The 12,747-nt window shown below is 38.5% G+C and overlaps 1 protein-coding gene and 1 long non-coding RNA gene across 2 annotated transcripts in view; both read right to left on the bottom strand.

Annotated features, from left to right (window-relative positions):
• Nucleotides 1-4,288, bottom strand: part of CEP97 (centrosomal protein 97) — a 49,857-nt gene extending 45,569 nt beyond the window's left edge. Inside the window, exons 1-4 of the mRNA XM_019648326.1 lie at nt 4,181-4,288; nt 2,192-2,334; nt 1,356-1,514; nt 246-347 (exon numbers count right to left, since the gene is read on the bottom strand). Of these exons, the coding sequence (XP_019503871.1) occupies nt 246-347; nt 1,356-1,514; nt 2,192-2,334; nt 4,181-4,223 (447 nt within the window). The 5' untranslated portion in view covers nt 4,224-4,288. The remainder of the gene's footprint in view (nt 1-245; nt 348-1,355; nt 1,515-2,191; nt 2,335-4,180) is intronic.
• Nucleotides 4,289-11,963: 7,675 nt separating this feature from the next.
• The window catches only part of LOC109385779 (uncharacterized), a 7,017-nt gene continuing 6,233 nt past the window's right edge, over nt 11,964-12,747 (bottom strand). The window contains exon 5 of the long non-coding RNA XR_002124684.1: nt 11,964-12,073. This is a non-coding gene — a long non-coding RNA (uncharacterized LOC109385779). The remainder of the gene's footprint in view (nt 12,074-12,747) is intronic.

Genomic DNA, 12,747 nt, shown 5'->3' on the forward strand with positions numbered 1-12,747 from the left:
AAAAAAAAAAAAAAAAAAGAATTAACCTTAACTACAATGGCCAGTTTTAGTTAAAATAAATCAGTTATAGATACCAGAAACAAAAAGTTCCATGCTTAATTTCTGGTACTCTACTAAAAGTTTTATCATAATAAACACAATCTGTTTTTCATATACAGCAGGCTGATTTTAAGCCAATCAGATAACTTTTTCTTGGTATTTTAGTGTAAAATTTCATAAATAATATAGTCAGAAAACACGCTTACCTTCAGTAATACCAATTTAGATAAATCACCTATCTGGGGTATGTTATTGTCTGATAAATCAAGGTGCTGTAGAGCTGTGCAGCTATTGATTTGTTCCATGGCCTACCACAAGAAAATTATCATGTTAGTTCATGTACACAAAATAAAAATAAGAAACTCTTCCCTAATTCCTCGTAACTGAGTCCCGTGCCTCCTCTCCTTATTATTGGAAGCAGAGAAGAGTTTAGCAAGAAAAAAAGAGGAAGCACTACTAACACCATTTGGTACATCGTTATGTAGCAAGCTTTCATGTTCATTATCCCTCTTAACAGTAGAGGATCATGTCATCCCAGATATTTACAGCTTAAAGAAACCTTAGTGATGACACATGACAGTTGGTATAGTATAGAGTTTACGAATTAAGAGTGGAGCCAAACTAGCTGGGTTCAAATCCTTGCTCTGCAACTTCCTGGCTGTGTGCCCTTAGGCAAGTTACCTAACTTCTCTGTACTTCCATTTCCTCACCTATATAGTGGACATAATGACCATACCTACCTCATAGGCTGTCATAAAATTGAATGAGTTAATACAGTTAATAAGGTGCTTAGAATAGTACCTAGCATAAATTAACTGCTCAATAAAAGTCAGCTATTAATATCATTTAATCCAGTCCTCTCATGTAGCACATTAAGAAATAAGATACAGAGGTAATTATTAATTTACCCAAAATTATAGAGCTACTAAGTGATGGAAGCAGGACTAGAATCTAGATCTACTGACTTTTAAAACAGTATATTCTCCACTATACAATTAAACATTTACTTAAAGCTCAATGCAGCATGATATAGTCTCCCTCCTAACATTTCATGCTACTATTAGATCTACTTTTCTAAGTATAATATACATTCTTTGTTCACATTTAAAAGAACATTTTACTGCATTATATGTTTCAAAATTAGATTTTTTTTTTTTTTTAGTTTATGTTAACCGAAAGTATCCCTGCGGTGTGGGAGTAAGTACTTTTACTTTATATTATACCTATTTCTACACTACTTGGATTTCTTTTTTACAGTGAATACGTTTGTAAATTAAAAAAAGAAAACTTAATTACAAAAAAAAGAAATACTTCACCTTGAGATTATTTCCTGCCAAATTTAGCCACTCCAAATGTACTAGTTCCTTTAGCCCTTCCACATAGCCAATGCTATTATGAGGCAAATTTAACACCCGGAGTTGGGTCAATTTGGCCACACCCATCATCCGCACCAGCCGATTATTAGCCACTGACAACTGTGGAAAGGAAACATATCATTATTCTTAGGAATCAAATATATATATCACTTTCACAATAGGGTACTTAAAAAGATTTGTTTATATGGCCAAATATTCCCAAATATATAAACCCATTTTGCACTTTTCACATATATTGTCTAAATATTCTACAGATTAATTTAATTTGTTGTTGCTGTTGTTGCTATTCCTAAGCAAAGGAAAATACACATAATGCTGAGCAATAAGACTTCCTCCAACTACTACAGAGAACACATTTTTAACACAGCAATTACTTGAGAATATAACCTCCATAAGAATGGGGTCCTTATACTGTCTCAGTCAAAATCTAGAAGAGTGCCAGACACATATGCAGGGCCAAGTAAACATTTGCTGAGTAAATGAACTCTTTACCGCTATGGTGAGATACAAAGTTATTTTAACACAATATTTTGCCAATATAAAACGTTCTATTTTTTAACAAATGCCTCTTTTTCTAGTTTAAATGTAGCACATATGTGTTCATCTTCAGGAGAAACTGTCATGTAAAATTTTAAGGCAACATTTACTACTTTCCAGGCCTGCAGAGTAACTTTTTGTTAGGTTACTTTTTTTATTAGGTTATTATATTGTTTTATTATATATAATAATAAGATGATCCTATATAACTATTTCCCCAGATAGTAATTAATACCTACCTGTATTAATCGCTTGCATTTCTCAAGATTTTCCAATTTAATAATTTGGTTTTTATCCAGAATCAAAGTATGAATATCAGCTTCACAGGGTAAATTTGGACTTAATTTCTGTAGCCCTTGCCCTGACCAATTGACCACTGATCCTAGAAAGAAGGGAAATTGTTAAAAAAAAAACCACACACACACACACACACACAAATACAACAGCTGAGCATAGGAATGGAATTATACTCATAAAATCTCTATACACTTAGAGTTAGAAAACACTAAAGCATTATAAATATCAAGATTTAAAAACTAAAGCAATCAAGTTCTAAATGAACACAAATTATTCACTATTCCTCAGAAATATCAATTACATTGAAACTTGTGACATTCTACTCAAGTGTCTATGATGTAATATTTTGTAATTCTTCACATTTAAATATGAACTACTAGTTCCACATTTTGTTCCTACATAATGATAGTATTTTTTTTAAGTGGAACTAATCTTTTGACAGCGATCAACCTGCTTACAATCTACCAGTATATCCTAAAGTGCCCAAACTATTTTGAATATCAAAGTATAGGTCGGTTAATTTATCTACAAAATGGGAGTAATACACCTAATTCACTAAACTGATGTGGGGGTGAAAAAAGAAACCATATGAACAGCACTCAGCCCCATCCCTGGCACAGGGCACTCAATAAAGTAATTTAGTATAACAGATGTTCAAATCCTGGCTCCCTCAACAATTGTGTTATCTTGGGCAAATTATTGATCTCTTTGGGGCTCACTTTTCTACTCTGTAAAGTGGGGGTGATAATACATGGCTTATAATGTTGTTCTACAAAAAAAAAATTAGATGATGTAAAAGGAAAAAAAGCACTCAGAACATCGTCTGTCTCATATAAAAAGTGCTCTGTAAATGCTAACCGCTACCATTGTCAGTCAAGTGCCTCGGTGAGCTGGGGAAGTGGAGTTTAAGAGGAGATATCAGAGGGAGGCGGGTCCAGAGAAACTGCCAATTTCAAATTTATACCCAGATTAAAATTATGCAAGAAATAATTATATGAGATTGCTGTCCTGATGTGTTTCAACGTTTTCCCATTGTCTAATGGCTTCTAGCATTTGCGAGGGGTCATGGGATTCGCTGAGAATTTGGTGAAAACTGTCTACTGTCCCAGGAAAACGCACACACTTTGCACATTCCAAGGGGTCGACAAACCTCTTAGAACCATCGATTTCCCTCACTCCCCGCCCCCACCGCAAGAATATAATGAGCCCCATATCTAAGCCGTGGAGACAGGCCTGGACCCTCAGCCCTGCCCCCGACCCAGACGCCTGCTGCCGAGCCTCAGAGCTGTAACCAAAACAAAGGAGCTCGGCTCACACCTGGCGGCTCCCGGCCACAGAGGCACCCACGCCCCGCGCTCCGCTGGGCAGCGAACAAACCCGATCCCAGGACCCCGTCTGCAGAATGAGGGGTGGAGAACTGTGGGCTCTGGATCACCCCCAGATTTTATCACTGCCACTGGACACTTTCAAAAGGTTCAACGTCAGTCTAGGGAGCTGTGTTTGACAGAGGGTTTCTTGAACGTTCTAGGAACCGAGGGGAAAGGGAAACACGTAAAGCGAAAGGGGAATATCCTGCACTTTTCACTTGGGCACGCCGAACTCAAAGTAAACATCCTAGAAACATCACCGCAGTCCGAAACCCAACACCCAGGTAGCCTCAGGAGCGCGGGAGCCGGGTGCGCTCGGCCACGCGAAGGCCCCTGGGGGTTGCAGTCTCCCGGCCGGCCCTCACCGCAACTCCGGAGAGCTAGGCAGAGCCCGGGGACTACAACTCCCAGAGGGCAGAGCGCCTCCACGACGCTCACAGATCCCCATCAAAAGAACTGGTCCAGAACTGCACCTCTAAATCCAGGCTTATTCTCTCCACAGGCAACTATTTAATTCAGTTCCATAGAGTAAACCTTGGGACTCAAGGGTGGGAATCGCCTTACCTTCTCCAGGAGGCAAAGGCGAGTCAACGCGTGCCACCGCCATACTTCCCGCTTGCTAATACCAAGCAACCGTCCTCCGGCAGCTCTGTGGAGCTTGTAGTCGGGTGGAGGAAGCCGGAAACTACAACTCCCAGGATGCACGGCACCCAGAGGCCCAATTGGCTGCCTACGCCTAATGATGTAAAAGGGTTAGAATCTGAGCCGCAGTGAGTTTAGGAACCCTGGTCAACTCCCTTATTTGACAGATGAGCAAACTGTATTGTTAGATGAACATTTCACTCCCTTTTGTAGGCGTTTGCGAAATTTGACACTTTTACTATCGGGGTGATTATAAGATCACTGCTTAATGCAGATTGAATTTGAGAACTCATTGCCAGAAAGTCTTTATGGGGTCTGCCCCTTCTATTGACAGTTCTGAATAACTTGAAAGTTTTCAATTGTACTGTAGGAATGGCTTGGGCTATCTTGCTGAGATAGTCAAAATGGAGACCTTTTATTTGAAAGGTAATTAAAGCATACTGGGATAGAAGCTTTATATGGTATTTTTAAATGGTTATTCTTCAATATTTAACAGAACTTTAGACCTGGGAGTATATTTGATTAAATAAGAACCTAGAACTTTTCTAGGGAGAACACAAAAGAGGTTTACTATTTCGTCTCCAAACTAAAGAATTACACTGTCTAAACGGAGGAAAATAGGCTCACACTTTTGATACAACTACTACATGCTAACTAGTGTGATTGTAACTATGAACTCAAGGAGATTTCAGGGAATGGAGAAAGAAATGAAAACTACAACCTTCAGAGAAGACTTGAAGGAGGAAATAAAATGGAGTTAGGGCTTAAAAGACAGGTAGATGCTAAACAGTTCAGAAGTAGGTGAAAAGACATTAGCACAGGCTGCAGGTGAGGGCAGGTGGTAATGAAGCTGTGCTCACAGGAAGAGAGAAACTAACCTGATAGCACCACAGAATGTACAAAGGGAGTTTCCAATTTCTACTACCCATTTCTCTATTCCCTCTTGCAACCTTTATTCTGAACCTCCCTCTTTCTGAAACAGCTATATCCGAAATCTCTGATAATTTCTATTTGGGAAAATCCAGTAACTCATGCTTCTAGATTTACAGGCTCTTGGTTCTGTAAGCATTCCCTCCTTCCTGGGTTCTCCTCCTATTTCTCCGACTACACCTACTTAACTTTTCTTTTTCTTTCTTTTTTTTTTTTTTTTTACTCTCTTTTCCACTGTTTTCATCTAGAGGCAAATTTCCTAGTTCTGAAGAGGGAATTAAGACTAGGAATTTTTTTCTTCTAACAAGGAAACTCCTTTCCTAAAAAGCACAGTCTTATCATATAGGTACAAGAATAAAGCAAGCCTGAATTCTGCCTCCTACTAACCTTTGTGCCCTGGAATTGCTGGGGAGGATTAAAGAGAGACTACAGCTCAGCGAGGGAGGAAGGGTGACAGTTCTGTCCAATTTAGCAGGGCAATGACTTGGGAGGGGAATCCTGGAAGCCGAGAGAGTACTTGAGCACAAGTTCCTGCAAGTTTACAGCAATAGCAGAACCAGAGTTTTGCCTGGTTCATCTGACCTGGGATCCTGAGGAAGGGCCAAAGGATTTCTTTTGGTTAACTAACTAGGGTCATGGCTCTCAAAGAGAGTGGTGAGATGTTCCTGGCCAGATGTCCCATATGCTCAAGTGAACCAGCAACCCTTTAAATCACACCGCAGAAACTCTTTTCTGCTTCACATAGTACTTTTACATCTAAAATCAAATTGCTACACTTAACTATTACTAAACTGCCTCATCATGTATATATGTTAAACCGTGCAAGCTCCGATCAATTTGGAGGATTCTACTAACCAACACTATGAACCTCTCAACAAGGTAGCATTTTTTTGGCAGGCACAGGCCCCACAAGAAAGACTTTTCTTCCTATCAGCACAGTATACCTGATCTCTGCCACAGCTGATAGTCCTGACTCATGTCCCCTGTCTCTAATTCACCTGCCCACTGCTACTGGCATGATCTAAGTAAAACAAAACCATTTATCATGTTAGTCCCTCCTCAAAAACTTCCCTCTTGAAATTCAGCTTTCAAGGGCCACCATAATCTGGCCTCACCCTACTTCCCACCATTCATTTTACTCGTTTTCACTTGGTGTTTTTGAGTGAGGGATTGACAAAATGAAATGTGTCTCAGAAAGGTTAAGCTGCTCATATAACAAGGATGAATTGAAAAATAGAATAGTGGCAGGAAGGAGACTATTGTAATAGTGGATGGTAACCTTTAACAGAGTGGTTTCAGGAAAGTATTATATACAAGTTTAGATAACATGAAGTTAAGAGACTAGGTAGAAAAGAAACTTGAACAGCACTAGTGGATAGTTCAATTTATCTCGACAAAACAAAGGTTTTCTAATTAGGATGAAAACTTATACTCAAAAGAAGTAAATATAATAATAACTTTGAAGTTTTAAGTTTTTTGTTGTTGTTTTTTAATTAAAGTTTATTGGGGTGACAATTGTTAGCACAGTTACATAGATTTCAGGTGTATAATTCCGTAATAATCATCTATATATCACATTTTGTGTTCACCACCCAGAGTCAGTCCTTCCTCCATCACCATATATTTGATCGAAGTTTTAAGTTTTAAAACTAAGAAGTTATTAATATAAAGACTGATACTGTCAAAATTTTAAAATTGTGCCAATTTTGTTTTACAATAAAACATATTTACATAAAGGTGTAAAATATGTAAAAAATCTTTATGTAAAGGTGCATAAAATTAAATGTTTTCTTTTCTGGTTAGTATTCATCAGTAGACTCTTATGGTCCTGCTCCTGTAACAGGGCCCAGTTGGGACCCCCACAAAAGAGGCCTTGCAATGTCCCTGGCCTTGCCTGTCCCTGCCCTAGAGCTTAGCAATTGAAAAACCCCCTTCTTACGGTTTGAGCTTAGAATGTCCCCTGTCCAGTTCCTTGCTTTAGATAATTACCCTGAAACTTGTGCTTGCTTACTGATCACAATACCCCATGCTTAATAATCTCAATCTCTATGGCCTAGCATTCTTTCCAGGTTACTGTCATCTCTCCTCCTGGGTTGATGACCATGTTGGAGAGCCACATCGTCAGAGGGAGGAACCATCACATAGCCTCTGGAGGAATGTCCAGATTTTCCCTTAAATATCCCAGGCTGATCTGAGAATGTTAAGGCAGTTTTTGAAGGTGTTAACCCGCTGCTGTCTCAGACCACTGGTGCTCTGATAATAAACGCTTATTCTATGACCCAGCTCCTGTGTTGGTCTATTGGCTGCGCAGCTCAGGCAGCTCGAGCCCTGGACTCGTTTGGCCTCCGGTTTCACTCCCTAATCTATGACTACAACATGGAAAAAGAGACGGCCACAATGAAATATCTATTCATGGGTTATCTAGAAGCCCCATATGAGCATTAACTTTCCTCATTTTATGTATTATTAAACAGGTTAATACATGATAATAAAAACCAAACAGTGCAAAAGATTATACACTGACAGTTTCATGTGTTTTCTCTGTGCAATTGTCTAGAACAGGGGTCGGCAAACTTTAGAGACAGAAGAGCCGATCCTGTCCCTCACAACAATTTAAAAATTATTTGAGAACCATAAAACAAATGAAATCACCATTACGTGAATAATATCCTCTAAAAACTTTATAAATGAAACTATGATAGTTTCATTTTCACTTTCAATTTTACTTCAGAGCCACATGTACGTACCCAAAGAGCTGCATGTGGCTCGCGAGCCGCAGTTTGCTGACCCCTGATCTAGAAGAGGGGCTGCAGTTCTTTCAGATTATCGAAATGGTCTGGAAATCAGAAAGAAGTTTAGAACCAAAGTTAAAAAATTTCAATAATAAAATTCTACCATAATATTTGGATGAAAGGGCTAACTATTATGTCTTCTTATTATAAAGAGGTTCTAGCTGGGCTTCTGTGCAGGGGTTAGTGCTGAATGAATTGGAAGCTGTCTCAGGGAGAGGGAAACAAAATAGTGAATGACTGTCTCCTCCACCCATCTAGATGTAAACTGTTAGCCCAGCATTCTCCAAAGCAATGAGATTTCAGGAAGGTGGACAGAACAGTTTTAAGGCATCAATCCTAAATACTATGCAATGTCAGAGCCAAAATAATGAATATAGAAGGATTAGCCCTCTCAAGATGAGATACTAACATTTTTATTTTATTTTTTCCCCATATGATGTATCAGCTAATATCTGAAAAAAAGAAAAGGTCAGGGGCCAGCCGAGTGGCTCAGTTGGTTAAGCACTTGCTCAAGAGTGCAAGCTCTGAGCAACAGGGTTGCTGGTTCGATTCCCACATGTACCAGTGAGCTGTGCCTGAGCTGAGCTGCCACTGAGCTGCCAACAGGTGGCAGGATGGCTCAGCTGGTGAGAGCATGTGCTCCTAACAACAAGGTTGCCTGTTCGACTGGTGGGCTACGCCCACCCGCAACTAAAGACTGAACTCGGCACCTTGAGCTGAGCTGCCACCTGGGTGGCTCAGTGGATAGAGCATGCGCTCTTAACAACAAGGCTGCTGGTTCGACTCTCACCTGGGATGGTGGTTACACCCACCTGCAACTAACTGAACACAGCACCTTGAGCTGAGCAGCATGACTGGACTTGGAGCTGAGCTTGCTGTGCCCTCCACAACTAAGAATGAAGGACAACTTGGCAGTCCCCCTTCCCCAATTCCCCAACACTATTCCCCTTCCCCAATTCCCCAATAAAGTCTTTTAAAAAAAGAAAAGAAGAAAAGGTCAAAGTAAAAAGAAATTTCAAGAATAAAGCCACTGTGAGATATTTTCCTGGTACCTTTATCTGATTAACTGGGAAGAAGTTGTCAAAGTTCTAACTTTATACATGAAAGACTTCAAGTGCTTTAAAGCTCAGAAAGTTCACTTATAAGAGTGATAGTTTTACTCTTCACCCTTACCCCATTCTTGATTCATTTTTTAAAATAAGGGGTGTGATGGTTAATTTTGTGTATCATCGTGGCTGGGCCCCATTGCTCAGATGTATGATCAAACATGATTTTGGATGTTCCTGTTAGGGTGTTTTTATATAAGATTTACATTTAAATTGGTATACACTTTGAGTAAAGCAGATTGTCCTCCATAATGTGGATTAGCCTCATCCAATCAGCTGAAGACCTGAATGAACAAAAGACTGATCTCCTCGAAAAAGCATGGAATTCTCTGGCAGACAGCCTTTGCACTTGAACTGCAACACTGGCTCCTTGCTGGCTTTCCAACCTTCCAGCATCCTGCAGATTTTGGACTTGCCAGCCTCCATAATCTTATGAGCAAATTCTTTAAAATCTATACACACACACACACACACACACACACACACACACACACACACACACACACCCTATTGATTCTGTTTCTCTGGAGAACCCTAGGAGTTTTGGGGGGAAGAGAGGAGAGATAATCAACTTCCAAGTAGCTTTTAAATACTGAAGTCTTCATTCTGTAATTATATGTGATGGTCTACCTCATTTGGGGCTCTATTATCATCAGTTAGAGATATGAAAAATTTGGTCAATACTAAAGGGAATTTCTCTGAGGAGAAGGAAAATTCAAAGTATAGATGAATTACTTGCCTCTCAAATATGGCATACACTAGTGTAGCTTATATAAGTGATCTAACTAAAATAATTATTGGGATAGTACTACTACACAGTTGCTTGTGCACAGAATGTCAGACAAGATTTCAAACTATAATGCAAACAATAATCTCCAAAGGAGTCTAAATACATCTTTAGATGTTTCTTTTTCCTTCAAGATATATCTCCTATTTTAAAATAATGTAGCATGTATCCATTTATTTTTTAAAATACATTATTGTAAAAATCTTAGGAAATACAGGCAAGCAAAAAGTAAAACTAAAAATCTTACATAATCCCCATACCCAGAGACAGTCACTGTTAACATGTTGGTATGTTTCCTTTCAATCTTTTAATAATGGGAATATATCTAGACTCCATGCCTCCATATATTTTTTAAAACAAAAATGGATATATTTGTACATAGATTTGGTCCTGCTATTTTCAAGTAATATGTTTTGAAAATTTCCCTGTGACCTATTTTTGGTTGTTTCATACCCTTTAAAAATTTTTACCTTTTCTTCCTTTCCAGTTAAGAGAGGATAATATCAAACAGGAATATATAAAGTATATTGATATGCTGAAGAATGCAATTTTTGTTTCTTTTATTTTTTTTTCAAAGATTTTATTGGGGAATTGGGAGAGGGAACAGAGCTGGGGAATTGGGGTAAGGGGAACAGACAAGTTGCTGTCCTATTGTTCTTCAGTCTAGTTGTAGAGGATGTTGCTTCACTGGCCCATGTTGGTATTATCATTGTGCTCTTCCCAGGTGAGACAGATCAGTCGCCAGGCTCTGGGATAGCCGCTCACAGGGGCTCTTGGCAGCTCAAACTGGCTGCTGGCCGCTCACAATGGCTGCCGGCCACACACGGTAGCTTATGGCAGCCCACTGCAGCAGGGGCTGCAGCCTACACCGTCGCCGGCAACTCATGGCAGCCCAGCTCCAGATCGACCTGTTGTGCACCGTCTTAGCTGTAGAGGATGCAGTGTCACTGGCCCTAATGTGGGATCTGAACCAGGACCCTGCTGCTCAGAGCTGGCATCCCAAGCCAGCTCTTAACCAACGTGCCACTTAGCCGGCCCTGAAGAATGCAAATTTATGTGATAACTTTTTCTTTTCTGAAATTTTACTTTCAAAACTTTTAAATCATTAAGATTTCATAAGATTTTAATATTTAACTAGAACACAAATCTATAGTACAGAAGAAATAGGAATAACAATGTCTTTAAACTAAAATGTAAATTGCCTTCCATGCCCTCAAATGAAATATTAACTCAAAAGGCTACTTTATATAGAGATTCTCTAGCAGGGGTTGGCAGACCATAGCCTAACATTATTTGATTCACAAGTTTGAACCAAAAGCAATATCTCCATTCTCACACAAATTTGCAGTGGTTATATTTTTCAAGCTCAAACTACAGTTTTAGCAGTGTTTTACGGACTTCAGTGCAAATACAATGGAAATTTTCATATTTCAAGACCCATTTACCTGTGCAATTGAGGAGCTTTCACTTAACTTTAAATTGGAAATGATTAATCTGACATTCTAAAAAGAAAATATTAAGAGAATAATCTAATATAATTCTATAATTGCCTTCCAAGAGATTAATATGCTCAGTTTAAATCACATGTCCTTGAATTGATATCAGTATTGGACAATTTATCTGGGTGAAAAGACATTTTTCAAAGATTAAATTTGGAAAATATCATTACAGATCAGGATTACCAGATGAACATTTGCAGTTGATTTTGATGATAGGAAATAACTTTGAACCCTAATTAAGAGAAATGTTATCCTCCACCTCCCCAAAAAGGAATTTCATTCTTTTATTTTAGTAGACATGTTTTACAAAAACTTGTACTCAATTGTTTAAATTTCATCAATGAAAATTAGGAAATTGTTTTTTTCATTATATAAACACCTATATAATATTCTTAATTTTTCCTCTTAGCCTACAAAGCCTAAAATACAATATTTACTATTTGCAGACCTCTGTTGTAGAGCAAATAAAATCTGAGTAGAAAGTTAGCCAGTAGAAGGAAAGAAAGATTTCTAGCCAAAGAAGACAGCTTGGGCATATGAGTGAGAACCAATAGAGTATGTAAAAAATAGTAAAGTTATTACATACCAAATCATATAAACATCATGCTTCGTTCCTGCTTTTTTGAGACAATTAGTAATACCATTTTCTTCCAGAAGATGGCTCCCTTTGTTTTCCCAAAATTTTATGACGAAAAAATTCACTACAAAAAAATTTGAAAGAATTTTATAGTGACTACTCACAAACTCACCACTTTGATTCTCTTATCAAAATTTTATTATGCTTGTTTTATTGAATAGCTATCGCTCCACCCATCTTATTTTTTGATGTATCAGTACACCTCCTCCTATATACTTAAGCATGTATTTCACTAGTTGGTGCTCACTCAATATTTCTTTAAAATTTCCTTTATTAAGATAAAATTGACATACAATGAAATAGTCAAATCTTAAACAAACATTTCCTGAGTTTTGATAAACTCTGTAATTAACCCTAGACTCATAAAGATATATATAGAACATTACCATTAACAAAGAAAGCTCTCTTATACTTATATCCCTTCCCATTCAATCTTTCCCCTCCCACCCAGAAGCAACCACTGTTCTGGAATAAGGCTGCAATAAACATTCTTATATAAAGTTTATTTTTGCTTTAACAAATTTTTTTTTGGATTTTTTTTTAATTGGGGAATTGGGGGGATGGGAACAGCGCTGGGGAATTGGGGAAGGGGAACAGACAAGTTGCTGTCATTTTGGTCTTCAGCCTAGTTGTGGAGGACGTTGTTTCACTGGCCCAAGTTGGCACCATCACTGCGCTCTTCCCGGGCAAGGCAGATCAGTCGCCGGCTTCTGGACGGCCGCTCACTGCGGCTGCTGG

The sequence above is a fragment of the Hipposideros armiger genome, unplaced genomic scaffold (genome assembly GCF_001890085.2).
Source record: "Hipposideros armiger isolate ML-2016 unplaced genomic scaffold, ASM189008v1 scaffold_125, whole genome shotgun sequence".
Classification (NCBI taxonomy): domain Eukaryota; kingdom Metazoa; phylum Chordata; class Mammalia; order Chiroptera; family Hipposideridae; genus Hipposideros; species Hipposideros armiger.